This window comes from Barbus barbus (assembly GCF_936440315.1).
Source record: "Barbus barbus genome assembly, chromosome: 27".
Lineage (NCBI taxonomy): Eukaryota > Metazoa > Chordata > Actinopteri > Cypriniformes > Cyprinidae > Barbus > Barbus barbus.
The window spans coordinates 1,126,933-1,154,417 of NC_136755.1; the positions used below are offsets into that span (position 1 = coordinate 1,126,933).

The following is a 27,485-nucleotide window of genomic DNA, read 5'->3' on the forward strand; positions in this document are numbered from 1 at the left end:
AAATTATGATTTATTAATGTCTACACCTGCCACAACCCTAAACCTACCCTTGCAGTAATGCAAATATAGTAATTACATGTTAAATTCACGGTGGGATACAGCTACCGGAAACCAACAATAAATAATTTTCTCCACGGCCCCAGGTCTCCTCTGCTCCATGGTCCAGGCCTCCTCCGCTTCATGGATCTAGCCTTTCAGTCCTCCCTTGTTCTACCACCCTCATGTGCTTCCCCTGTTCAAGTGTCATGTTCTATTTGCTTATCATACAGTCATAGGTTCCCTTTTGTTATGTGTGTTTAAGCCCTCATGTTTGCCTTGTCTAGTTGCTATTGAAGTGTAGGGTTGCAGGGATGCTGGAGTCTAACCAGACAGAGTCAAAATGGTCAAAATGGGCATGCTTAAATATATAGATCCAAGAAGAAGAGAAATTTGTGATCAGAAAACATGAAATAAACCTTTAGTCTTCCTAACAGTCAGTAACTTAATCAAAGTCATAAGATGATTGCATAGCTTCAGAAGATTCTAGTAGAATGACAGCTACTGAAACAGCACTGTAATAAAATGTTACACGTGAAATTGTCAGAAATGTAGCAATGAATCACTGGCAAGGGCTTTAGCATACAAAGCAGTCCCAACAGAATTCCTCTTTTTCTTAAAGGGGTGACATCCACTGTTAGCAACACCAGTGTTGGGGAAAGTTACTTTTAAAAGTAATGCATTACAATATTGCATTACTCACTAAAAAAGTAACTAATTATGTTAGTTACTTTTAAGTGCTTTTTATGGAAAGTTTTATACTTTTGAGTTACTTTTTAAATCCCAGGGCTTGCTTATTTTTTTATATAAAATGTAAAAACCCTTTTCACATCAAAAGTGAAATGAAATTAAAGTAAATTCATGCCTGTACAATAGAGGGAGCAGTTAAAAAATTAGGAGAAGAAATTTCAATAATATTAAGCAATAAAAAAATGAAACAAATGTGTCATTTTTTTCTTAGTATGGTTGAACTGGATCATCGAAAGTCAGTAGCACAGACATTGGTTATTAAAATGGGATTAAATACATAAATGATATTTGTCTTATTTAACATATTTAATTATTCCAAGTTTGTATAATATTCTGAGTTTGCATTTGAATGTTTTTATTGATTTTGAGGAATAGAGTGGGGGGACTATGACGTCACTTTGTAGACGGATCGGCTGTTAGATTGAGACTGGTTTCCTCGACAAAAACACAATAGGATTTCTCCATAGGCTTCTGGATTATCGCCAAAAAAATAAAATAAGATCAGTGTTCAATCATAGTTCATGAAATATACACGTATTGTCCAACATAATCTTCACAAAATAATATAACTTTGACGAATTTTGAAGCCTAAATAAAAGCGCCAGAACTAAAAAGCTAAACTTAAACTATAAACGAAGTACAGCACGCGCTCCCGACAACTTTCTCAAACTTAATTTAATATGTTCAATGAAAAGAATTTAGTCAATATATGAATTTTAATTTTAACGTTTTATTTAAACTTTTGGAAACTTTAGGAACCCCCTAACTCATTTGCAAGATCGTTTGTTAGTTGTATGTTTTCAAGTGGATGAATATTTTGGAGGGGCACTAACCCACCTGCCCCTACAGCGGCTGCGTTTGGTCGAATATTAATATTTAATGAAGTTGACTAACGTTGGTGACGTTCTAGGCTCATTTTGACATTCCCACAACAAAACTGGGCTGAGTGGGAGAGTGTTTTGAGACAGCAGTGTGTTGGGAGTATGTAGCCCAATGCGCACCGCGCCCTGGAGACTCAGGTGCCCGCAGGCTGCGCTTCATCGTTTCCTTGTTTGGAGCGTAGCGGGCGGCGCGTTGGGTGTGGATCTATAAATCTAGCGGATCACAGCAGCGTCTGGCGAGAGTCTAACGGTCCTCTGCTTCAGCTCACATACAACACGAAACATGAACAAAATCGTTCTCGGAATCTTTGCAGTTGCGCTTTATTTCGCAGCGGGTAAGATACAGTTTTTGTATTATTTTCCTTCGACTCAAAACCTACTAAACGATATTTAATAAGTGCACACTGTGCATGTAACTTCGAATAGCAACTAGAATGATAGATTATTTGTAATTGTAAATTATCTGTTATTTCTGGTTGTTTTATTTGTGTGATGAATGAGCTATTTAATTCCACATGATTCCAGTCATTGTGGGACATAGGGATCTGAGAGTCACGAACATATTAAATGTAGAAGTCTGTGGTTTATGAGTAATTCTCATATGAGTATTAAGGTATTGCTTCTAGTGATTTGGGTCTACATCAAGCTTCTGAAAAGGAATAATCTGGATTTTGATAACTTTTTTCTTCTTAAAAATGCAGTAATGTAACCTGTTAATAGAACATTGTTTTTGGGAAGCTGTTTATTCATGCACTTACTCACTTGTAGATGTGTGCTTGTTTTTGAGAGAGACACAGGTTAGCTTGAGGCAGAGAGACCCACCCAGTTCGTGAAAGAACTTGCCCACTGATGAACCAGTCAATTTGACTTTAGACCACCGCTCTGTAGTTTTAAAATCGTGGATCATTTTAGATAATGTAATGTAATCTCACTGTGTTTTTTGGTTCTTGCTCCTTTTCTTGTCTGAAATGAGAAAAGAAAAAAAAAACATGTAAAGTCTCAACTAAAAATCTGCCTAACTGCAGATTATCACGCACCCAACAGCACATAACATTTCCATACATTAGGCCACTTCATCATTTGCACTCCATTAGAACAAACACTGAGGCTTTTTCAGTGCTACTCATTCAGAGAGATTTGGTTAAGGATGGATTTATCCCTACCAACTTTATGCGGAAGAAAATTACATTTACATTAAGTGCCTGTGTAAAGACAAATCTGGGAACTTTAAGTGAGGATTTACAGAGGATTTAAATTATTAGCCCTCAGATATTCTTGTGAAACCAAATGCCACCTTAAAATACCAAGCGATGCATTATTTTCCTCGCAGATAAAAATGGAACACGACGGAAGATTTATAGCTCATTCAAACTGAGGGATTATCATCCTCATGGAAAAATGGGTTCAAAATAACATTCATTATAACGATACAGCGAGTGTTTATAACAGCGGGCGCTGTTGGTTTAGTTATCAGATAAAAAATACAATCAATTTACCCTTTAGAAAAAAAAAGATTATCTACACTCCAAGCTATTTAAGCATGCACTATAGTACAAAGAAGCACAAAAGAGTTTTTATACTGTTTGCATCAGTAGCGTCTAGCCAGAAACGGGACTCTGGGTGTGCATCAGAAAAACTGGGTGTGCCACATTTATTGCCAGATTAATGTGCAAAAAAATCTGACTCTGCGTAACGTTACAGAGCAGACTGGGCTGATATAACTCAGGCTTTCTATGCCCCTCCAGATTCTTCTTGTGCTCCTCGATCATCCACAGGACAGGATACTTGTTTTTTTGTGATTGCACACAATCTAAAAAAAAAAAAAAAAACATTAAATTAGTTGTATTTACAATGACCAGAGATAGTTCTGGTTGTATTTTTCTTGCTGACTGACAGAATTTCATGTGAAATGTTCTCGCCATATTACCGTCATTTTAGATTCCGACTTGTGAAAGCATTCACGTCCTCGTCCTTTTTATGAGCCATTTTCCGAAGCTTTTTCATTCCTCAAGACAATCATATATAACAGCTCTTTTACCGTGCTATAGTTTCTAGTCAAACGAGCTCAAACCACTAGCCTAATCATTAACTACACACACATCATAAACTCCTTTTTGTCCTTTTAGTCAAGTACCATTTATGTTACAATATATTTTAAGACTGAATTTGTATTTAACCTGATGATCACAGGTTTAATAAAAAAGACATTTTAAGTTTCTAATTATAACACCACCACGGTTATTCAAACAACCAACAAATTATACAGCAAGCAAGAAAAGAACATTTACATTATCAAATAATAATCACAGAGTCTAGCATGAGTGTAAGCACTCTAAAAGCTCCAGTTATAATCAGTGATGCTGTATGCTATGACCAACACTCCAGCGATGAGGAGACTCTTCAGACTCTGACTGGCCAAAATCAACAGAATCGTGTGATTGGTTATAATGCGAAACGCTGTAAAAACTCTTGAAAAGAAATGCACCATGCACAGATCTAAATTGAATGCTGCAATAGATTTGACTTTTCATTTAATTTTCGCTTTATTTGTGACACACGCTCCACAAATTTTTAAGTCATAAGTTTACATTCAACTTGCAGAATCTGCAAGATATTAATAATAGCCGGGGGAAAAAATAATATTTTAAATTGCATGTTACATTTAGTACTCACCAGAATAAGCTTTTTCACATAGGCGTTTAAACACAAATCAAGCAGTTTAAAAGTTTACAGCTAAGTTTGTTGTTTAAACGGTCAAAACAAAAATATGTTGTATTAAAAACTGTATTTAACGAAAATAAAGGCAATTATCCTGTAAACATGTCGTCGTATGTAATATAAATTTCGGAGTGTCTATTTACACTAAGTGCAAATAGCCCATCTTGTTGGCAAAGGCTATTTACACTAACTCCGCCCACTAACGTGTGATTGGGTTAGTCAACAATAAAAAAAGAAGCTAGTTCAACATTAGTTTCAGTGGCGTAGATGGTAAAGCGTATGCTTTCTGATGCGAGCGACCCGAGTTCGAGCCCACCTTTTGCCAAACATTTTTTTCTCCCTTTTTAAATCTCATATCACATCCGAAAGGCATTTATTTTCAATAAAAATAAGGAAATAATCAAAAAGTTGAAAATAAAGTATCGGGTAGGGTTAGGGTAGGTGTAGGGAGGGCTTTATTGTCCCAATAAGGTGGCATCCATTTAATAAATTTGAATTAAAATTATAATTTACACTCAGTACGTTATTATTGCGTACTGTTTTATAATGTACTAAAATACTGAGGTGCAGATAATTGCCACTATTTGCAATAAGTAGTATAAATAGCAGAAAATCTTGCTATTTTAACATAGTGTAAATAGCATCTATTGCTATTTGCACTTAGTGTAAATAGAACCCATCGCTTATATGTCAGAGGTCGCACGCCTCTGGAGCAACTAGGGGTTAAGTGTCTTGCTCAGGGACACATTGGTGTCTCACAGTGGATTCGAACCCGGGTCTCTTACACCAAAGGCATGTGTCTTATCCACTGCGCCATCACCACCCCCATAACCCTAAAATACGATAAGCCCCTAAAAACGGTGCAAAGCGTTTATTAAATGGAAACGGTGGTGCGTTGAACACCCTGTTCTGTTCAACGAAGAATTTTCAGAACCTGATGAAATCGGTATAAATACATATTTCACGAGTTCACACTTACATATATTTAGCACAAGTTACGTAATGCGTATTTGGCGAGTATGGTAATACGTAGTTGGCGTGCTGTCCTGGGGAAGGGCTCTGAGCTCGGGAATGCCCCGAACCCAGAGTATCCCCCCCGTAGTATGGTGAGAACTTAGTGATATTGGTGGAGAAGGGGTGGTGGAGGGATGCTGATAGTCACCGTCAAATGAGTGGAGGTATGTTAGCTGTATTTATATCTATGAGTTGATTGACTTGATTACGTGCCACTTGTGTTTAATTAGGCTAAGTATCTGACGTGCTCCTCCCGAACTTTGTTAATAAAACATAATTTCACGAGTTCACACTTACATATATTTAGCACGAATTACGTAATGCGTATTTGGCGAGTATGTTAATACGTAGTTGGCGTGCTGTCCAGGGGAAGGGCTCTGAGCTCGGGAATGGCCCGATCCCAGAGTATCCCCCAAAGGGCAATGGGTGTAGGACAGCTAGATTCCCCCCAAAATACGCACTAGAGATCTGGCGGGAGCTAGTTACGAGGAGTGGCCATTATTGCAGGGCCGGGGGAGCCTATGAGCTCTGAGGGAGCGTATTGGCATGCATGGTTAGGCCCCACCGGTCGATGGTGTGAACTGCGTGGTTTAGGGCGACCGGTCGGGGAGGGCTCGAACCGAAGCTCAACGGTGTGCTCATCACGTTGGGATGGGTGAGTCCTGCTGGAGGAGCAGCGTGGTTAAGGCCCGGACCAGGAGGACCTGAGTTGCCTGCAGTGGGATAGTTCACTGAGTCGGCGTACGGGCTCTACTGGCCGTAAGCCCCTGCTAATCAGAGGACAGAGGACGGTTGTCTGGCCGTGGGGGCCCATGAAGCCTCCAGCTTGAGCTCAATACTCCAACGTCGGACAAGTGGGTCCCATCGGCTTGGCAGATAAAAAGAGTTTGGGACGCCCGGCAAGGGCACTCTCGCGACATCCGACGGGAGATCAAGACTCACAACAATCGAATGGATGAGCCTCACTTGCGGGCGGCAAGCATAGGAGCCCACCGGGAGACCAGCGTCAACGACTGACACGAGATCAAGACTATGATGTCAGACGGATAGCCTCGCCGACGAGTAGGGAGAAGGGAAAACCCGGAACTGGGAGGGCTCTCGCAGCATCCGATGGGAGATTGAGACTCACAGAGCATCGAAGCCTCGCCAGGCGGGGGGAAAAGGTGTGAGGCTAGAAGAGACAGTTGGACGGTGTTTGGCGGGTGGACGAGACCTGTAGCAACTGAAGGTTAGGCCTCGTCACCCGTCGGATGGAAAATTAGGTGGGTGGCCAAGACTGACGCCGACGCTCTACGGGAGGCCAATACTCACCGAGTCTAACGGGTCGGTCTCGCCGACCGTAGGAAGAAGCGGTAAGTTGTCTGGCTGTGAGGCTCTCGCCGATGCCCGACGGGAGCACAATACCCACTGTGTTGGACGGGTAAGCATCTCCAGCTTGGGACTTGAAAAGGTGAGGTTGTCTGGCCGGGAGGCTCTCGCTGGCGTCCGACAGGAGATCAAGACTCACTGTGTCGAACAGGTAAAGACAGAAAGGTAAAGTTTGGTTGGGACCCTTAGCCGTCATCCAACTGGTGGGCGTGCTCACCCGTTTGATGGGCCAGCAGCGCTGACGTAGGAGGAAAAGGTGAGGTTGTCCGGCTGGGAGGTTCTCGTGACATCCGACGGGAGATCAATACTCGCGAGTCGGATGGTTAAGCCTCGCCGGTGGTGGACTGAAAGCTAATTGCTTGACCGACCGGGTATGTGGCTTTCGACGAGGGTTTGATATTGTGGCGTGAGCGGACAGAAAATGTAAGTCTGTCTGGCTGGGAGGCCGACGCCCGACGGGAGCACAATACTCACTATGTCAGACGGGTAAGCCTTGCCGAGCGTGGGACTTGAAAAGGTAAGGTTGTCTGGCCGGGATAGCTCTCACCGGCGTCCGTCAGGAGATCAGGCTCACTGAGTCGGACAAGTGAAGACAAGATAAAAAGAGTAACTTGCACTACCCTAGTAACTTGTTTTAGCCGAACGAGGATAAGATCGCACGGTGGCATATAGACCAGTGGTTCCCAACTCATCCCGGGGACCCCAAGCCACAGCACACTCCGCATGAGGAGTCTAGTGGAGGTAGCCTCACGCTAGTGTCTACCACTGGAGCTGGAGGCTGCTGAAAAAGAAAAAAGGGGTTATTAGTAGCGGGAGGAAAAAGACTGAGATGTGTGGGCTTGTGTTGCAAGCGTAGGCAGCCTCGTGCTTGTTTCTGCTGCTGTAGGCCACGGAAAAGTGGCTTGAGATTTTTAGCTGGACATGCTGGAATGTCCAGTTAGCCTGCAGTGTTGCCGATTTAGCCATTTGTTGCACTACCCTAGTAACTTATTTTTCAAGGTTTTAAGGAAATCCGCGTGCCAGCGGGGAGATTCGTGCATTCGTGCAAGAGCTGATAAAATGTAAAAACTGTAACTTGAATGCAATGTAAGTCGCTTTGGATAAAAGCGTCTGCAAAATGCACAAATGTAAATGTAAATTATATTAATCTACTTTCGCACTACAAAAATGCGCTCTCGACATTTGGCAGTAAAATAACACCATGCTGGGACGTTCGTACTCACCAGCTGACAAGCAGTGGTGGTCAGTAACGAAGTAGCTTTACTTCGTTACTGTACTTATGTACATTTTTCAAGTATCTGTACTTTACTTGAGTCGTTTTATTTTGAGTAACTTTTACTTTTACTTCACTACATTCCAAAGCATAAGATCGTACTTTTTACTTCTCTGCATTTCATAAAACACATCGTTATAATATATCACGAGCTCCAAGACGCTGAATGGAATTAATGAACAAACGGATTATTTTTAATGAACCTGTTAAATCGGTTCGCAAATCACAACAAACGATTCCTTCACGAATTGGACTGATCCGATTGCAGCTGTTCTCGAGTCGACAACTCACTGATTCAAATGATCCGTTTAGAGCGAGTCTCCAGTGAACTGAACTCACTGATTCAAATGAACCGTTTAGAGCGAGTCTCCAGTGAACTGAACTCACTGATTCAAATGATCCGTTTAGAGCGAGTCTCCAGTGAACTCATCTCACTGATTCAAATGATCCGTTTAGAGCGAGACTCCAGTGAACTGAACTCACTGATTCAAATGAACCGTTTAGAGCGAGTCTCCAGTGAACTGAACTGACTGATTCAAATGAACCGTTTAGAGCGAGTCTCCAGTGAACTGAACTCACTGATTCAAATGATCCGTTTAGAGCGAGTCTCCAGTGAACTGAACTCACTGATTCAAATGATCCGTTTAGAGCGAGTCTCCAGTGAACTGAACTGACTGATTCAAATGAACCGTTTAGAGCGAGTCTCCAGTGAACTGAACTCACTGATTCAAATGATCCGTTTAGAGCGAGTCTCCAGTGAACTCAACTCACTGATTCAAATGATCCGTTTAGAGCGAGTCTCCAGTGAACTGAACTGACTGATTCAAATGATCCGTTTAGAGCGAGTCTCCAGTGAACTCAACTCACTGATTCACATCAGTGGGGATTTCTTTAAGACTGCAAGGGAAGCTCGACTTCCCCTATAATGTCAAAAAAATTATGGTCAAACATGTACTATTGTGTTAACATTTTATTGATAAAAAATGCATTAGAACACGTTCCTCTCAGAGACGAGTTCGTTCAAAATCAGCTACATATAGCAGGTGACTCGATTTCCTTCTCATATATTCCCGTATCATCAGTGTATTTGCCTGTTGAAGCCCAGCGTCCATTGACTTCAATGGGGCTGCTTTGAACAGTTTTTTTCAGTGCTTCAAAACTAGACGGTCATTGGATAAATGCTGCAATTATGTCCCGCCCCCGGACGCTCAGCGGGCGGGGCTGGACTCTGGGCTTCTGCGTGATGATTGGAGGGTTTGTCGAAAGACTGCATCTCCTTTTGATTGACAGCGATTGTGTCCTATAAGAAGTCGCTGATGCTGAAGCTATTCGAGCCAGTGTTGCCAACTTAGCGACTTTTCAGACCACCCTAGCGACTTTTCAGACCACCCTAGCGACCTTTTTCCCCAAAAGTGACTAGCGACAAATCTAGCGACTTCTTTGACAAACCTTAGCGAGTCTCTGTGATCGCTGGTACTGCCGCAACGACGCGAGGTCAGCGCGCACGCACCTCTTTCTCTGTTCAGTGAGCGGCTGAGAGGAGCAGCGCGTTCAGTTCAAATAGATATTCTGTTGCTTCTCTAATTTTACATGCAAATATAGCCGAAATCACAGCACAGGAATTGTCTTGTCTTATCTTGTGTGTATTATTTGATTTCATCAGACGACGGCTCGATTATAAATTAGGATTTTTGTGCATACTAACTTCTTGGGAGGGAGAGCTGGTTATGTATTCTTAAAGGGCTGCGTTTCAGTCACTATTTCATATTTATCCCGTTGACTGACAACATAAACAGTAAAATATATAAAGGAAAACAGTTTTATTGAGAATTTGGCTGCATTAAAATACAGTATGAGCACAGAGAGACAAACAAATGTAAAAGGCAATATGACGCGATGACGTAATGAATATGCTAATTAGCGCATGACGTCATCTGGCGACATTTAGCGACTTTTCAAACTGGCTTAGCTACTTTCCATGGAAAGAAGTTGGCAACACTGATTCGAGCTCAGTCCCATAGTGGACTTTGCAAGTGTAGTCAAAAGACAAACTGCTGCAACCTATTTCTTGGTATTTGCTTGGCGAAATTGCTGGCCAATTTTCATTATACATTTCATACAATTATACACCACATTCCATGTTTCAGTTTAACCTAATTCCCACATTTCCTCCGTCGAGTTTAATATGTTTTTTACATCGTTTGTTCATTCATTCATTCATACAGTAGGCTAGGCGGTGAACTAGCCAGCTAGAAAACTGCACACGATGGCAGAATTTACGTATAAATAAATGGACAATTTTTATGATGTAGGCCGAAAATGAGCTTCCCCTCTTTGAAAGACCAGCAGATTCAAATGAACCGTTTAGAGCGAGTCTCCAGTGAACTGAACTCACTGATTCAAATGATCCGTTTAGAGCGAGTCTCCAGTGAACTGAACTCACTGATTCAAATGATCCGTTTAGAGCGAGTCTCCAGTGAACTGAACTCACTGATTCAAATGATCTGTTTAGAGCGAGTCTCCAGTGAACTCAACTCACTGATTCAAATGATCCGTTTAGAGCGAGTCTCCAGTGAACTGAACTCACTGATTCAAATGATCCGTTTAGAGCGAGTCTCCAGTGAACTCAACTCACTGATTCAAATGATCCGTTTAGAGCGAGTCTCCAGTGAACTCAACTCACTGATTCAAATGATCCGTTTAGAGCGAGTCTCCAGTGAACTCAACTCACTGATTCTAATGATCCGTTTAGAGCGAGTCTCCAGTGAACTGAACTCACTGATTCAAATGATCCGTTTAGAGCGAGTCTCCAGTGAACTCAACTCACTGATTCAAATGATCCGTTTAGAGCGAGTCTCCAGTGAACTCAACTCACTGATTCAAATGATCCGTTTAGAGCGAGTCTCCAGTGAACTGAACTCACTGATTCAAATGATCCGTTTAGAGCGAGTCTCCAGTGAACTCAACTCACTGATTCAAATGATCCGTTTAGAGCGAGTCTCCAGTGAACTCAACTCACTGATTCAAATGATCCGTTTAGAGCGAGTCTCCAGTGAACTCAACTCACTGATTCTAATGATCCGTTTAGAGCGAGTCTCCAGTGAACTGAACTCACTGATTCAAATGATCCGTTTAGAGCGAGTCTCCAGTGAACTCAACTCACTGATTCAAATGATCCGTTTAGAGCGAGTCTCCAGTGAACTCAACTCACTGATTCAAATGATCCGTTTAGAGCGAGTCTCCAGTGAACTGAACTCACTGATTCAAATGATCCGTTTAGAGCGAGTCTCCAGTGAACTCAACTCACTGATTCAAATGATCCGTTTAGAGCGAGTCTCCAGTGAACTCAACTCACTGATTCAAATGATCCGTTTAGAGCGAGTCTCCAGTGAACTGAACTTCGAAGTAAACACTGGAGATCTTGTGAGTGAAAAGTAAGTTACTAATGTCGAATTTTAGGATTAATTATTGTAACTGAAAATCATATTTAGGTCAAATCTGCTAGAAAGGGTGATCTATTTAAGCCCACTGAAATGCTTGAATGCAAACAGATCAATGACAGTGTCTCTATGTTTTAGGTCAAAAAACTAAACATTAAAATAACACAGATTAAATAAAATAACTCATGCACGTTCATATTCCCCGCTGCTGTAACGTTAGCACTTTTATTAAAATGCTACGCATCTAGCCCTATGTTTTATATTGTTTATCAACAGTATACATTTTTATATTGTTTAGATCATCTAACCGAGTAGACAGATATGAATGTTTATTCATAACCATACTGAAAATAAGTAAATATTGTTAGCTGATGCTAACTGTCTAGCTAACAAGCTTGCTGGTGCTAAGTTGAGGAAATGTTTAGATATAAAGTCCAAATATTTTTATTCGACCACCTAGACAGATTACATCTGAGGGAACAGAACATGGCAACTACAGTAATTATCAGAGTGGGAAGTGATGCCCTCTGGGGGCATTTGGACAGGGGTGTTTTTACACCACAGACAAGGTTTGAGAAGAAAACAAAATCATTATGAAAATATAATTATATTTTCCTTAAAATGTTCTTCCTAACTTCAGCCTAATTCTCGTGTCATATGTGACATTCTGCAAAACAACACGCTTTAAAACACTTTTTTCTTACTGGTGAAAATTAGACGGTCAGATCAGTTTTCTCTCAGGTACATCACAATGTAAGCTTCACAGTGAACATGACTACATCACTCTCATCAACATAGTCCATATCAACAACAAAATATATCTCTTGACTCCATATAGTGGTTATTTTGGGAAAATCACAGGTATTTTGAGCAACAGGATTATAAAAATATGTGTTAATATAAAATTAAATCAAGTAAGTAGTCTATATAAAATTGCAAAATAAATCTATCTATCAGTACTTTTTTACTTAGGCTAAGTACATAAAAAAAATGAGTACTTTTGTACTTTCACTCGAGTAAAATTGAAAAAGCAGTACTTTTACTTTTACAGGAGTAATATTTTATAATACGTATCTGTACTTTTACTCAAGTACTTGATTTGTGTACTTCGTCCACCACAGCTGACAAGTCATTATTACGACTTTATCAAGTCACTTTGGTCGGAAAAAGATGGCGATTTTACTCTACATGTGAAGAATATGTGCTTCATTGCGTTTTTCCTTTTTTCCGTTTTTATTGTAATTTATGAAGGTGATGTAAACTGAATAATTATATATTGTATTATAATTATACAACAATACAATGTTTTGTGTAACTTCGTTTTATTATACATTACAAAAATAATAATTGTAATTTGAACAACTTCACCGATGCTGCATATCTTAATCTTTGGCTGCCTCCATTGCATCCGACACATTTCCTCACTGACACGCACCCAACTCGGAAACTCGGGGCTTAAACGAAAATGTGGAGTTTCCCACTCGTAATAATGACTTTGTGGTGGCGTTCATGTGCGTTCAACTTGTAAATACGATCTATCCGACATGACTTGAACGCACCATAACCCTGTTCAAACACAAGCCATCCAATTAAGATCTTCATGAGCACGTGATCATTAGAGACAGGTGTGTCAGTTCCGGGCTCTACAGGTAGATAGAGCTCCAGGACCAGGACTGGACACACCTGCTCTTAACAATAACATAAAATCACTACAAAACTAAGTTTGGGTCGCTTTCCCAATCCAGTCATCAAAGAGTAGAACGTGTGCACTTATTTGTTAAACAGAGTTCCTGTCAATATATGCTGTATTCTCTTACTTAAATATCTAATTATATAATGAACAAATTAATTGTATGGCATTTATTCATATTTGATAAATATTGTATAATTAACGAACCAGTCTCCTTCCCCTCATTGCTATGTAAAAATGCTAATAAATCTGTTGTCTGATGTTTCTCATAGCGTTCAGCTTCTGAAATGCAAGCAGCACCTTCAGGCCCAGCCTGGGGCGACACGCTTTCAATCACTCTGCATTCTGATCTTATCTGCAACTCTTTCACATACCTCAGTATACATGTCATCACACAAGTCACGCTTCTTTCTCTTAGGCTCAAACTGTTATTTTCATATGTATATATATATATATATACATGTGACCCTGCAGCACAAAAGCAGTCATGAGTAACACAGGTATATTTGTAACAATAGCCAACAATACATTGTATGGATCAAAATTATACATTTCTCTTTTATAACAAAAATCATTAGGATATTAAGATCATGTTCCATGAAGATATTTAGTAAATTTCCTACCGTAAATATATCAAAACTTCATTTTTGATTAGTAATATGCATTGCTAAGAACTTCATTTGAACAACTTTAAAGGAGATTTTCTCAATATTTAGATTTTTTTGCTCCCTCAGATTCCAGTTTTTCAAATAGTTGTATCTCAGACAAATATTGTCCTATCCTAACAAACCATACATCAATGGAAAGATTATTTATTCAGCTTATTATGTTTTTAAAAAATTGACCCTTATGACAGTTTTTTTTGGTCCAAGGTCACTCTCTCTCAAACACACACATATATAGCAGTTGCAAGATAATCTGTACTGAAGACGAACGGTTTCACCTAGTACTGTATATTTTTTGTGTGAAATGTAATTAGTGTTTTAGTAAACATAAATTTTCCAAAAGCGCTCTGTGTTCTTTAGCCGTATCTGTGAACAGTTACAAACAAGCCAGGTAACGTTTAACACAAAACTGAGTCACTGTGGAAAACCGCTTGCCGACACATTTTCCATGGCTTTAATTTTCCGTATTGAAACTTGGAATCTTGAAGGTATGCCGCTGTCTCAGCAGCCGCTGAGTTGGTAACCAAAGGACTATTTGTTCTGAACATTATCAAGCAACTTTGTGTGTCAATGTCTCTGTAACCTCCACCCACCCTACAGCCTGCTCTAAAGAAGATCAGATGATCCGGTGGAAAACAGGCTCAGCAGGGATTTATGAAAACAGGGACGGACACCATAATTAACTGAACTATCACAAAGTCAGGTTACTGCTTGCCCAGATCTTACAAAACTAAAAATAAACCTGAAGCACACCTGAATCATCATGCATGGAGAATGAGAAATTATTTTTATTAATCTCAGTTAATAGTTACTCATTGTGTAACAAAGTGGTGGATGAGAGAATTTAATGGCTCAAACAATTAACCTCTTCACCTTGTTTGCCCTGTGTTGGCAATCTTGAATGGTTTTCTTTAACTGCTTCATGTTTCAGAACCGTGTTAGTTAACTGTGACTGGAATTCTTGAGTACACAATATGGAGCGTTTGCTGTATGTTTTCATTGTGTAAAGTTGAATGTGTATGTGTGCGTAGCTGTAGGTTAGGTCAAAAATTGTTTCCAGAATTAAAAAGATTACAAAAAAAAAAATGTCCTCAAAGATCAAAATGATTACTAATTACTTGGCTGGTGGAATAATCTTCCCACCCCTATCTGGAACGCCGGATCCCTGGCAATCTTCAAGCAACAACTGAAAACTCATCTCTTTCGGCAGTACTTGACTTCATCCTAAACTCAAAAAAAAAAAAAAAAAAAAAATTTCTCTCCGCTTACTAGCTTGTACTTATTTGAACAATGACTGAGACTTGGTGTTACGAGCACTTCCTCTGTCTGATTGCCTCTTCAAGATGAATCGCTTCTTGTATTCCCCAATTGTAAGTCGCTTTGGATAAAAGCGTCTGCCAAATGACTAAATGTAAATGTACTAAATATAGGTAAATAATATTTTTGTCTATTTAGTGGTTAGTCTGTAGTTGTTATTTAAAAAACTAAAAACTATAGCTCCAGATAAACGTGGGTGGGTGGGTGTGGTGGAAAGGACGGGTCACTCACGTAATCCTTGATCCTTAAAAGGCTTTAGCTTCCACCCAGGGTGTGGCCGAAACCAGTCCATGGAGATTTTTCTTTTCTTTTGTAAGACTGTCAGCTATATTCAGTTTCTGCATGTGTGTGTGGGTGTGTACAGGTTTACATGGTTTATGAGGACACAAATGTTTGTATGAGGACACTTGGCTTATTAAATATACTAAACTTATCTAAAACAGCAGAAAGGTTTCTGTGAGGGATAGGTTTAGGTGTGGGGGGATAGTAATTAGTTTGTACAGTATAAAATCCATTACACTATGGTTTTGCATGTGTTCCAGGTATCAAAGTATGCAACCTTAAAATGTTATCTCATTCAGAAATGAATTCTGTCAACATTTCCTCACTCACTCAATCGATGTGTTACAAAAGTAAACATTTAGAAACACACTTTCTGTATTTTGGACTGAACTAATATTGTAGATGAACTCTTGACTACATACTTAAATGTATACATGTGCAATTCTTCATCCATCCGCATTTAGCACAGATGTGGATTGTCCCAAAGAAACCAGACCAGTACAGCAAGGTGTTATAGTGTTTTTTCCTCTTATTACGTGAATATTTCAGGTGCTTCACACACAGAGAGGTGAAAGGGTTGTTGAGAAATGTTGAAAATTTTACTTATGTTCCTTATTTGATCTGTGTGAGAAACATGCGAAACAGGCCACTCAATAACTGTGTATTGCTTTTTATACTGCACAAACGTCTGTGCCTTTTTCGTAAGATTTGAATAAATTTCATGATGGGTACCTTGTTACTGACAGGTTAAATTTTCCATGAATCTTTTCTCTCTCAGGTCAGGCGCTGCAGTGTTTTGAGTGTAAAGTGGGTTTCTGGAATCTTTGCTTCACAGCCAAAAAGATGTGTGATGCTGGTGAGCACTGCTACAGCGGAGTAGGGAAAGCTGGTGAGTTAATGCCCTTCAAAAGCCATTGAACACCTTTTTTATGGGATTTTAAAGCTTAATCTGTTTTACTTGCATCTCTATTTCAGCTGGATTCATGAATATTAAGAAAAAGGGATGTCTTGAAGTGGCCAAATGCAACTTAAGTGAAAAGGTGAATTTCCCGTCCAACTCAAGCTCCAAGGTATACGAGATGACGAAGACGTGCTGCTCTACTGACCTGTGCAACTCAGCTCCGGGACACTTCCACGTGTCTGCCGTCAGCATGGCCTTCGCTACCATAAGCTCCATGTTCATGGTCAAATTCCTCATTTGAGGTGGATTGTTTCAGCTCTCTCACACACACACACACACACACAATATATATACACAACAACACTGAGCAAATCATGCATACTAAACAAGCCACATTAATTTGTTTCAAAACAACTTATCGAATGATTACTCACAATAGGACACTGGAATATGAAAAGTTTTAAGTAGATTGCCAAGTAGTGATAAATTCAACATACCATCAATTTAACATTTTTCTAAATAGAAACATGTAGCAGGAACTCATTTACTGTCAGCAATGAAAAGCATTCTGGCTATAGATAAGCACTTCATCCAACTAACATTCATTAAAACCTGCAATACACAGCTAGGTTTTTTACATACAATTACACACACACACACACACACACACACGTCAGCTTTCAATCAAACTGATTATTTTACCATTCTTTAGGGACGTTTGAATGATACCCTTAATAATAATAAAAATTATAATAATACCCTAAATAAACCTTTTTTGATAGCAGTTTGCTGTGTATTTTTATTATTTTATTTTATGTCTGCATTTCATTTATAATACATGGTCTCCTAATAAGACCAGAGGGTTTGGCTGTCAAATCATAACTGCATGAATGATGCTTATGAAATCATTTAGTTTAAATGTTGGGGTTTGTATCCATTGTATTGTACATGCCTATTAATTTACACAGGGCATTCTTCATATTCAAAGATAAGGTTTATAAAAGCCATTTTTGTCAAATTTGGTGTTTTATATTGTGTTCATTTGTTTAAGTCTTCAGTTAAAGATGACATTCTTTATAGAAATAAATGTATGTAAAGGGCAAGAATGAATGTTTTTCTGGAGGTCTGCCATCAGTAGTGTCCACAGAACGCTGTGGCCTGCTTTGACAAAGGACCTGTTTTAGTTGCCATCATAATGTGTGTATAAATTGCAAATCGTAGAACAATAAAATTGGAATAAAAGTGTGTATCTCCTGCGGTTTGTTATTGATGTCTGTGTGTTGTTCTTGAGTGTCACAGTGACCAGACGAGACCTGTTCTGTTTGACTATATTCATGAACTGATGAATGTTCACTTGCTTGATAAGACGTAATACTTGCGCAAGGCAGCATTAATCAGCAATCAGCAGGTATTTATTACATCAGAGTATCGTCAGCCACTGACTCATCATGACACACACACACACACACACATGATGCACAATTTAGCCCACAACCTCCATTCTGACAAAACTGTTTTGCACAGTGGCTCAGGTCCACTTAAGCTACCATGTTTTGTTGCTTACGCTGACAGAAATTCACATAATGTCCAAAACGTTTTTTTTTTAATTACATCTTATTTTTTAATTAATTTTATTTAAGTTTCAAGACTGATAACTTGAATCATATGATAAACGACCAATTGTTTTGTTTGCTTTAAGCACTCTCCATGTGAGTTGAAGATGGATTGAATATTGTGCCGTTAGCATCCTAATATACGATCACATGAGCACTTTTGTTTATGGTTTCATAGATACAGGCAGCGGCTCATTTATTCTCTTGCTCAACTTACCTCATTCTCCCCTTCAAGAAAAATCAAATCAAAAATCCTCTAACAGTAAATGTGTTTAACTCTTCAGTGTACAGTAACATGAGCTATGAAGGGCAGATTAGTTTGTGTAAAGAAAATAGTTTGAGTTCTGCTGAACTTCTGTTGTCCATGTTCTGCTCATTGCTGGTGTGAGATTGGGGACAAACGTTAAACTAATGAACAACCCCACTGTCAAAACTTGAGACGGAGGGTCTGGCATTGTACATGTTCTTCATACAAATATCAATCTGTTCCAGTAAAATAATAGCCCACCTCAGTATATCTGAAGACAACTTACAACATTAATAGCATCACTAACATTAACCTATTTCATTCAAATATACAGATGTCAATATTTGCTGGAAAAGTCTTTAAATGAACATAATTTAAAACTTGAAGGTGGTCCATCATGCTTGAATTTATTTTCTTTGTTCTTTTCGAGGGTGCTGGGAAAATTGAGGGTTAGGCTTCAGCAAATAACATGATCTCAGTATTAAACCATGGCAATATCACTAAATGAAGTTCTCATGTGTGTGTGTGTGTGTGCCTACTGTATTACTACTTCATAATACTACCATGTTTTGGGGACAAAATTGTATTTAGAAGTGAACTGAATCTGTCAAAACCTCTCCAAACCCTGTTTTTGTACATTTCTTTTCATTGTAAGAATATTTTCTTTCAGGGTGTGGGTTAGGGTTGGTTACAACATTTGTAAACAACTATTAAAAAAACAAACAAAACAAAACAAATAATTGACGTCTACAAAATGTCCCAATATATATAAGTAAGCGTGCGTATGTGCATGTGTGTGTGTGTGTGTGTGTGCGTGTGTGTGCATGTGTGTGTGTGTGTGTGTGCGTGTGTGCGTGTGTGTGTGCGTGTGTGTGTGTGTGTGTGTCAATAATCAGGAATCTCTTAACTCCCCAAACCAGATTGCTCTGTTCATTCTTCACATTTAAATGCCACCTGCACTTATTCATTGTGTCCCCTCTGTCAAAAACCCCACCCTCTCTATCACGGCCATATATCTGGACAGATTCAGACCAGCCATCTAGTGTGCTTGCTGTCCTCTGAAGAGCTTCTGCAGTCAGATTCAGTTCTGGTGGACACGTTGTCAACATGATGATCAGGATTGTGATTGGAGTCATTGCAGCGATTGGGTTCCTCACTCTCAGTAAGTCTACAGAGAAATAGCTCGTTATCATCCCCTTGCCTTAATTAATGGAATAATTCAGATTCTTTAATGCCTCTTCTGCTCTCCAAGGCTGCATTTTCTTGATTAAAATACAATAAAAGCTGAAAACTATTGCTATTATTTAAAATAACTTTTATATTTGAATTTTCATCTGAATATATACATGGCTGGCATTTGTTTGAGGACATTGTTGTAATGATGCCAATTATATTTGCAGTGTGTTTAAGTGTATTTGTAAGAGCAAAATCTTTGATCTGTTACATCAAATGAAAGAAATATTGTTAAAGAATAGTTTTACTGTAATGTTTTTGACTTCAAACACACCATTCTTTAAACAGCGCTTTTTGGTAAAACAAGATTAGGGAGCACTATTCACTTAAGTAGTTGTTTATAAGCAGGCATATTACTAGCATATTAGCTGTTTATTAGTACTTATAAAGCACATATTAATGTCTTACTCTGCATGACCATTTGAAATGGATTAACCCTACTACAAATAGGGTTGACTACTATAACTACCACAGCAGCTACATTATGCACTATCAATAACCAGTAATTAAGACTTTACTGAGGGAAAACACACATGTGTTCCCCAATCTAAAGTGTTACCATTTTTTTTTAAATAATTACAATTGCAGTAAAAGAAATAGCAGATATTGTTGAAGCATCAGAAAAATGCTTGTGATAGAGGAGGGGAAAAATGTTTAAGTTATTGACATTGGACCAGCTTGACATGTTTGATTATTGACTCGCAACAGTCCCGTTTTATTCAGATTGTAGTAAACACAGCATGATCAAAATGTTACTATGTTGATGCTGTGCTGTTCTGTTTGAAGATATTGAAATTACATATACTACATTTCTTTATACTTTCTTTAAAATTTCTTTATTATTTCTATATGCTGTTACTGAGTTACTCAATCAGGATTACCCAGACCTTTTGGGGGAGAGATATGTCCAGATGTTTACAAGAATGCTAATTTAATTTCATGTTGTCGTTCTTCTCCAGGTGAAGCCCTGACGTGTAATTCCTGTAAAGTGGGCATTCTAGGAAAATGTTTATTTAATTCCCAAGTGCCCTGCGCTGCCTCCGAGACCAACTGCTACACCGCCAAAGCAGGTCAGGCAACACACACACACGTATACCCACATACACACACACACACACTCACGCACACAAGAACTTAATTTAGTGATATTTACAATGGTTTAATACTGAGATGATGATATTTGCTAAAGCCAAACCCTCACACAAACCACTTAAAGCTATGACAAAAAAAAATGTATTGAATTTGTTAAATATTTTATGGTAAGTGGTTGCAATCAATTTATTTTAGTTACATTTAAATACATTTAGTTGACTAACTTTCAACAGTTTTTTTATTATTATTTAAATGTAGCTAAAATAAAAACCGCTTACCTTAAAAAAAAAAAAAAAGTATAATTTTTTATGATTTTTATGATTTTTATAAAGACTACTGATCTACCTGCAAAAGAAAACCAAAGCCAGGACTGTTACAAACTGTTGAAAGCTACTAACACAGGCTTCTGGAAAACATATTATTTTTATTAGTTGAATAATAAATTCTTAGATTTTGCTTCTGCTCCTCTGTAATCTTCACAGAGTTCAATGTGACTGGGTTTCTGAGTCTGTCCTCCAGTGGCTGCACATCTGATTGCAACAACACCGCTGGAAGCGTCCTGGGAGCGGGATACACCGTGACTAAAACCTGCTGCGCTGTAAACCTGTGCAACGGAGCGAGTGCAGCGCAGCTGTCCATGGCTGGGGCTCTCAGCGCTGCTCTGCTGGCCTCCATCTGGAGCAGCTCCGTGCTGTAGATGTAACACCTGCATGTCTGTGCAATGCTATGCCACAGTAACTCCTTGAACCGGAATCAGTGAAGATATAATCCCTAGAATGTATAGATCCCAAAACTTGAATTGTTTACTCCACTGTGTTTATCTGCAGTGGTAAAGTTTTTTTTTTAATAAACATTTACTTACCATGTAAAACATATTTAAAATTTCAAAACTTTTGCTGAAGGTTTTTATATACACATATATATAACCTACATTTGGATGCACACTGTGGAATGAGGTGATGATATATTTGAATAAACTTCAAAGCAGTGACTCTGGGTTAGGTACTGTACTTGCTTTGGACTTTTGTTCTTTTGCTCTTTTAGTAAATGATGACAGAGTTGTAATTTTTGGATGAACTATTAATAAATATGAACTGATTTTTTTTATTATTTCAGTTATGTTTTGGATAGTATTAGTGCTGTCAAACGATAAATCGTGATTAATCGCATCCAAAATAAAAGTTTTTGTTTACATAAAATTTTGTGTGTGTGCTGTGTTTATTAAATACATTCAGTACATATTTTGAAAATATTTACATGTATATAAATGTATATATTTCAGTATTTATATTATTATATTTTATATTATATAAATATATTTAATATATAAACATAAATAAATATACACAGTACACACACATATATTATGTAAACAAAAACATTTATTTTCAATGCGATTAATCATTTGACAGCACTAATATTAACTGTTACCAAATATAACCTTATTTATTACCATTAAACAAACTTAACACATTTCAGCCTTTTTGAAATATATTTTATATACATTTAATTCAGCTTCTTTATGCCATCATAAACATAAACATTTGTTTAATCTATAAGATTGCATGTTAAAATAGTACTAATATTAAATGCAATATTTGAATTATTTAGTCAGATACATGCATGGTCTCCACCAGTGGGAGATCCTAGCAGTAGAGTCCAGACACTGAGCATGAGTTTATTTACATTTATTCATGTCTTTTTAATTATTTATTTATTTCACAAAAAGAGACAATGTACATTAATCAACATTCATGAATATAAACGTCCCCAAATTAGCCTGAAGGCTAGTTTTCATTGCTAGTCTCTTTACCAGATGTTATTACGCCTAAAAACTACAAAAAGAAAAGACACAAAATAGAAGAACAGCAGCAATGAAATACAAACAAAAATTATAAACAACACTATAAAATAAAAATTAAACAACAGATTATACAAAATAGATAAAGCAACATTACTGTTAAAATTGTTGATTATGAAGAAGCCATTCTTAAAATTATACTTAAAAGAGTTAAACAATATACATTCTCTAATTGGTTGTGTATTGGATTCCTCTGATGTGATGCTCTGAATTAAAAAAAAAACACAGCTTGACAACATATTAAGTTGTTACTTGTTTTTATCTGTAATGTTAACCGTGACATGGACTTGGAAATGTATGCAATCAAGACCGAGCTCGTTCATAATTGTAGTCCAAGTATCTCAGCTCTTAACAGTATTATGGTGCTGGTACAGACTCAGGGTTTCCAAAACAGACGCTTCTCTGTCAGCGGAGCTGCGTATGGCTGTGTCGGTGGAAAAGTGGTATGAGAGAGAGAATGGGAAATCCCTGTTAGCTGTAACTCAGTGTGTTGGAGCCATGTGTTTGGTAACCACAGAAAGACATCGGCAGGGACCGAGAAGGCGCGTCTGTATTGCCTCATAATTTCCACTCCTACTAATGACTTCACCCTGTCCGAGAGCTCTAACCACACTCTCACAACACCACACCTTTCATTTACAAACTTGATCTTCTCAGAAATAAATAATGTCAAGTCAAATCAAGTCACCTTTATTTATATAGCACTTTTATCAATACAGATTGTGTCAAAGCAACTTTCCAATATCAAAATAGGAAAATAGTGTGTCATTAACGTACAATGACAAGATTAAACACATTGAATTGAATGATGTCATCGTCTAGCTCAGTTCAGTTTAAATAGTATCTGTGAAATCAAGTCGACGATATCGCTGGAAATGAAGTGTCCCCAACTAAGCAACCCAGAGGCGACAGCGGCAAGGAACCAAAACTCCATCGGTGACAGAATGGAGAAAAAACCTTGGGAGAAACCAGACTCAGTCAGGGGACCAGTTCTCCTCTGACCAGATGAACCAGCAGTTCAATTCAACTGCAGCAAAGTCAGATTGTGCAGAGGACCCGTCTATGTGACAGGGTCTTCACTGGGGATCAGTCTCTGGGGCTCATCTAGGTGTCCTGGCTGTAGAGGTCATCTCTAGGTGCTGATCCACCATCTGATCTGGATACAGTCTGGATCTGGGTGGCTACGGTGACCTCGGAATAAGAAAGAAACAGACTAATATTAGCGTAGATGCCATTCTTTTAACGATGTAACAAGTACATCTGGTGTTTTGGGATTGTTCCCGGTTCCAGTTGACCTAATTAATGCAGCCTAACAATCCGTTAACAGATTTTAATTATAGAAGTGTATTATGTGTAAGACAGGTTAAAGAGATGGGTCTTTAATCTAGATTTAAACTGACAGAGTGTCTGCTTCCCGAACAGTGTTAGGTAGATTGTTCCAGAGTTTGGGAGCTAAATAGGAAAACGATCTCCTGCCAGCAGTTGATTTTGATATTCTAGGTATTAACAGCATAAGCGAGTCAGGCTAGGTTCGGGTTAGTGAACGGTAGACCAGACGAGGAAGGAGTGCTGGCAGAGTGCAGATATAGTGGTGCTGATTGGCCGTGGCAGGTGCGGTGAATTAGAAGGCAGGTGACTGTGATCTCGTTAGCATGGGTGCTGATGACTGGGTGACTGTGATTCGCTGACAAATACAGCCTGGCTTTGAACAGAAAAAAAATTGTTTAGCTAAACTAACTAAAGTAACTCTACAGAAGATGATATAGTCTCAGTAAGTTGACCAGATAGTTCAATCAATAGTCTCTAAGCCCCTAAGGAGCAAGCCAGAGGCAAGCAACAAAAATTCCTTCACAAGAAGAGCACACTGGGATTGTCGTTGTTTTTGTAAATGACTTTCAGTTCAGAATGATAATTACAATCTACAGCAGCTCCTCGGAGACAGTGACACAACTGACTGAAATCATGGAGGAAGAGCTAGCAGACAAGCCAGAAGTACAGCTCTATTGCACTACCATCTATAGAAACCAAATAAGATCAGTTAATAAAAAAAAAAAAAAAAAGGATCTTAAAAGGCTTGGTTTGTTGGTGGCCCAGACGTTGTTTCTGTAATTTATGTTTATCTATCTATCTATCTAGATATAGAAAAAAGCACCACGGTCACAGAGCCCACTGCAGATGAATATAGATGCAAATATGCAGATTTATATAACCATCTAGATCTTCTTTTGTTTCTGTGGTCACATTCTGTCAGCTAGTGAGAAAAAGGTGTTTAGCCATGCATTCTCAAGAATAGGCCTATCTCACTACCATCATAGTGTGAACAACAAAGTTATAAAGTCAAAGAAATGAACAGCATCAATACAAGGAATTTACTCTAAGCACCAGAAAGGTTTTAATACCACCTGTTTTTATGAGATTTTAACGGATTATTGTTGTTAACCTTCTATTCATATTGTGATATATGAAGATTAAACATTCAGGAAGCCTAGTGTTTATTATTTTGTTCTTTTACTGTGGGAAATACAATAATGGAGTGTCTGTTTACACTGAGTGCAAATAGCCCTCCTTCAGCCACCACCGTGTGATTGGGATCGTCAACAATGCAAAAAAACACCTGTTTCAAATCTGTTTCAATGGGTAGATAGTAAGGCGTGTGCTTTTTGCCTTTTGCCGAACTCTTTTTCTCCCTTTTCAAATCTCATATTGCATCGGAAAGGCATTTATTTTCAATAAAAATGAAGGAAACAATCAAAAAGTTGAAGATAGATTATTGGGTAGGGTTAGGGTAGGTGTAGGGAGGGCATCCATTAGCCTGATTTACACTCAATACGTTATTATTGTGTACTGTTTTATAATGTACTACAATACTGAGGTGCAGATAATTGCCTCTATTTGCATGAAGTAGTATAAATAGCAGAAAACCGTGCTATTTTAACAGTGTAAATAGAATACATAGCTATTTGCACTTACTGTAAATAGCATATCGTTAAAAAATACTGCTATTTTCAATTAATGTAAATAGAATCCAGTTATTTGCACTTACTGTAAATAGCATGTCTTGCTAAGATAATCTGCTATTTGCGCTTACTGTAAATAGAATCTAATTACAGACAAATCGCCGCCATACAATAATCCCCCTGAGCACTGCAGGGTCTCCATCGCCCAGCTGTTTCTCTGTGCTGTTATGTGCCTAAGGCCAGTGCGTGACTGGAAGTCTGTAATTCTCTCTCACTCAAATGTGTGGTATATCATGAGCAGTAGCATATGAAGAGTTTATTTGCAAAAATTGATCAATCGTGTTTTTTTATTATGTTATCATGTTTTTATCATGTTTTATTGTGTTAGTTAGCTGGGGGGTGTTTTTTAAGTTATTTTTTAACCTAGTCAAAATAATCCAACTGCAGTTTGATTGAGATGAATTGAAAAAACATGATTTCCGAGAATTGTTCAAGAACAGAGTTATCTGAACTCTTCATATATTCAGTATCAAGGAGAAGTGCTACATATTGCTGAAGACTTGTGAAACTGTGTATTTTATTTTAGTGCCAGAACAATGGCTGCTGAAGATATCAGCTCACTCTGTATTGTGCTGTTTTCTCAGTAAATAAATCAATGGAGGCAGATTTGATGAAGCACAGTGTTACAGTATGTCCATAGGGATGTAGGAACTTGTTTTATTTCATTTGAATGATTTGTGTGTGATGTGGGGCCTGTTTTTCTGTGTTGTTCTTGCTCTTCCTGCTGTCTGTTTGACAGGCTCATGAGGACAAAGGAACCCAGAGAATTTCTGTCTTTGAGAGACACTGCCATCTTCTGGTTCTTGCCTGTAGTGTTTGGGTAAACAGCTGTGTTTCAGCTTACTGTTGCTTTAGATCAGTCTGAGTGTTTTCAGATAAATGTTTGTGTACAGCAGATATTCTACTTTGTTAACCATTGAATTGTCTCGCTATTCTAAATCATTTACGTGGAAACATTTGTAGGGATGCCTTTTTTAGGACCATAGTTTCTCCTGTGTTTAATCAGAGAGGGAGTTATGGAATTGTATATGTATTTTCTTTTCTTTTTTTGGTAGATAAGTTATGTATGTTTGTTGTTTTGGCATTTGTCCTCGAGTGGTCTGTAGCACGAAGCGAGATGAACAAACTCAGAGTTTCAGATTAGGTTCAGAGTTGACAAAACCAAACAAATCCAACCTGGTTTAGATCAGGATCAGCGGTGATCACAAGGCTTGATATAATGAGTTTGATCCCGAGTGTGTGATTAACTCTGGAGTGTGTGCACATAAAAGCGTGACGCATGCAGCAAACAGCCATGCGTCAGTTTGATTCAGTTCTCAAAAGAGTCGGTGCAATTCACTTTTCTGCTAAAAATTAAGAGATGTTGTTATTAAAAATAAATTTGAATGCATTTACAAGGCAGGAATAAACACTTCTGCAGCAGCAAAAGATTGGGAAGGCAGCAGAAAGAAAATATATGACTATGCAAAGGAATCAACTGAATTGATTTATATTTCACACAGAGCTCAAAAGGAAAACATTTAAGTTTAGTCGTTTTAAAAGTTGGACTAAAGCTTATATATGTATCTATTTATCTATAAGTATCTATATTTAATTTAATTTAAATGCAAAGATTAAAATGAATTGCCACTTCATAGAATAATTATATAAATCTATAATATTAATGAATAAACAAGGCATCTGGCTGCTTCCCAAGCCTCCATCCCTTCAGCTCCACCCGCTGGTAAACCAGAATTTAGCCCTTTATCCGCCTCTTGAATTACTGGAGGAACTGGGCTTCAGCTAAAAGACAACTATAAAACAGTATTCAGACGAAAAATGTACTAGTAACTTTTATATTCCGAAGAAAAAGTGATTCCCATGGAAAAGTTAGCTTGGCTCAGTATTCCAATACTACCTAATTAGCGTTAGGGTTTGTCATTAGACTATTAACTAATTCAAAATAGTCATGTTTCAGTTTTCTACCACTAGGTGTCAGAATTACGTTGGCTGTAAAAATGATACTCTGCCTTCACTTTTTAAGGAATATTTATATTATACATGTAACCTATATATATATATATATATATATAAATATATATTACCTA

At 38.2% G+C, this 27,485-nt stretch overlaps 2 protein-coding genes across 2 annotated transcripts; both read left to right on the plus strand.

The window, feature by feature from the left end:
- The first annotated feature begins 1,747 nt into the window (after nucleotides 1–1,747).
- LOC306847257 (sperm acrosome membrane-associated protein 4-like) lies at nucleotides 1,748–17,594 on the plus strand. The gene is made up of 3 exons (XM_079381105.1): nucleotides 1,748–2,002; nucleotides 16,213–16,323; nucleotides 16,410–17,594. The coding sequence occupies exons 1-3, from the start codon at nucleotides 1,951–1,953 to the stop codon at nucleotides 16,634–16,636; spliced, it is 390 nt and encodes a 129-aa protein (XP_079237231.1). The 5' UTR covers nucleotides 1,748–1,950; the 3' UTR covers nucleotides 16,637–17,594.
- A 1,531-nt stretch (nucleotides 17,595–19,125) lies between these two features.
- LOC306847258 (uncharacterized protein) lies at nucleotides 19,126–21,715 on the plus strand. Its single transcript, XM_079381106.1, has 3 exons — nucleotides 19,126–19,357; nucleotides 20,388–20,498; nucleotides 21,003–21,715. Exons 1-3 carry the CDS (start codon nucleotides 19,303–19,305, stop codon nucleotides 21,215–21,217), a joined length of 381 nt encoding a protein of 126 aa, XP_079237232.1. The 5' UTR covers nucleotides 19,126–19,302; the 3' UTR covers nucleotides 21,218–21,715.
- The last annotated feature ends 5,770 nt before the right edge of the window (nucleotides 21,716–27,485 follow it).

What these genes read in the sequence shown, in the direction of transcription:
- LOC306847257 (XM_079381105.1), top strand. Translation starts at nt 1,951, where the DNA reads ATGAACAAAATCGTTCTCGGAATCTTTGCAGTTGCGCTTTATTTCGCA. An exon ending in TGCGCTTTATTTCGCAGCGG is followed by an intron (nt 2,003 to 16,212) that starts GTAAGATACAGT and finishes TTTCTCTCTCAG; the next exon opens with GTCAGGCGCTGCAGTGTTTT. An exon ending in CAGCGGAGTAGGGAAAGCTG is followed by an intron (nt 16,324 to 16,409) that starts GTGAGTTAATGC and finishes TCTCTATTTCAG; the next exon opens with CTGGATTCATGAATATTAAG.
- LOC306847258 (XM_079381106.1), top strand. Translation starts at nt 19,303, where the DNA reads ATGATGATCAGGATTGTGATTGGAGTCATTGCAGCGATTGGGTTCCTC. An exon ending in GATTGGGTTCCTCACTCTCA is followed by an intron (nt 19,358 to 20,387) that starts GTAAGTCTACAG and finishes GTTCTTCTCCAG; the next exon opens with GTGAAGCCCTGACGTGTAAT. An exon ending in CTGCTACACCGCCAAAGCAG is followed by an intron (nt 20,499 to 21,002) that starts GTCAGGCAACAC and finishes TAATCTTCACAG; the next exon opens with AGTTCAATGTGACTGGGTTT.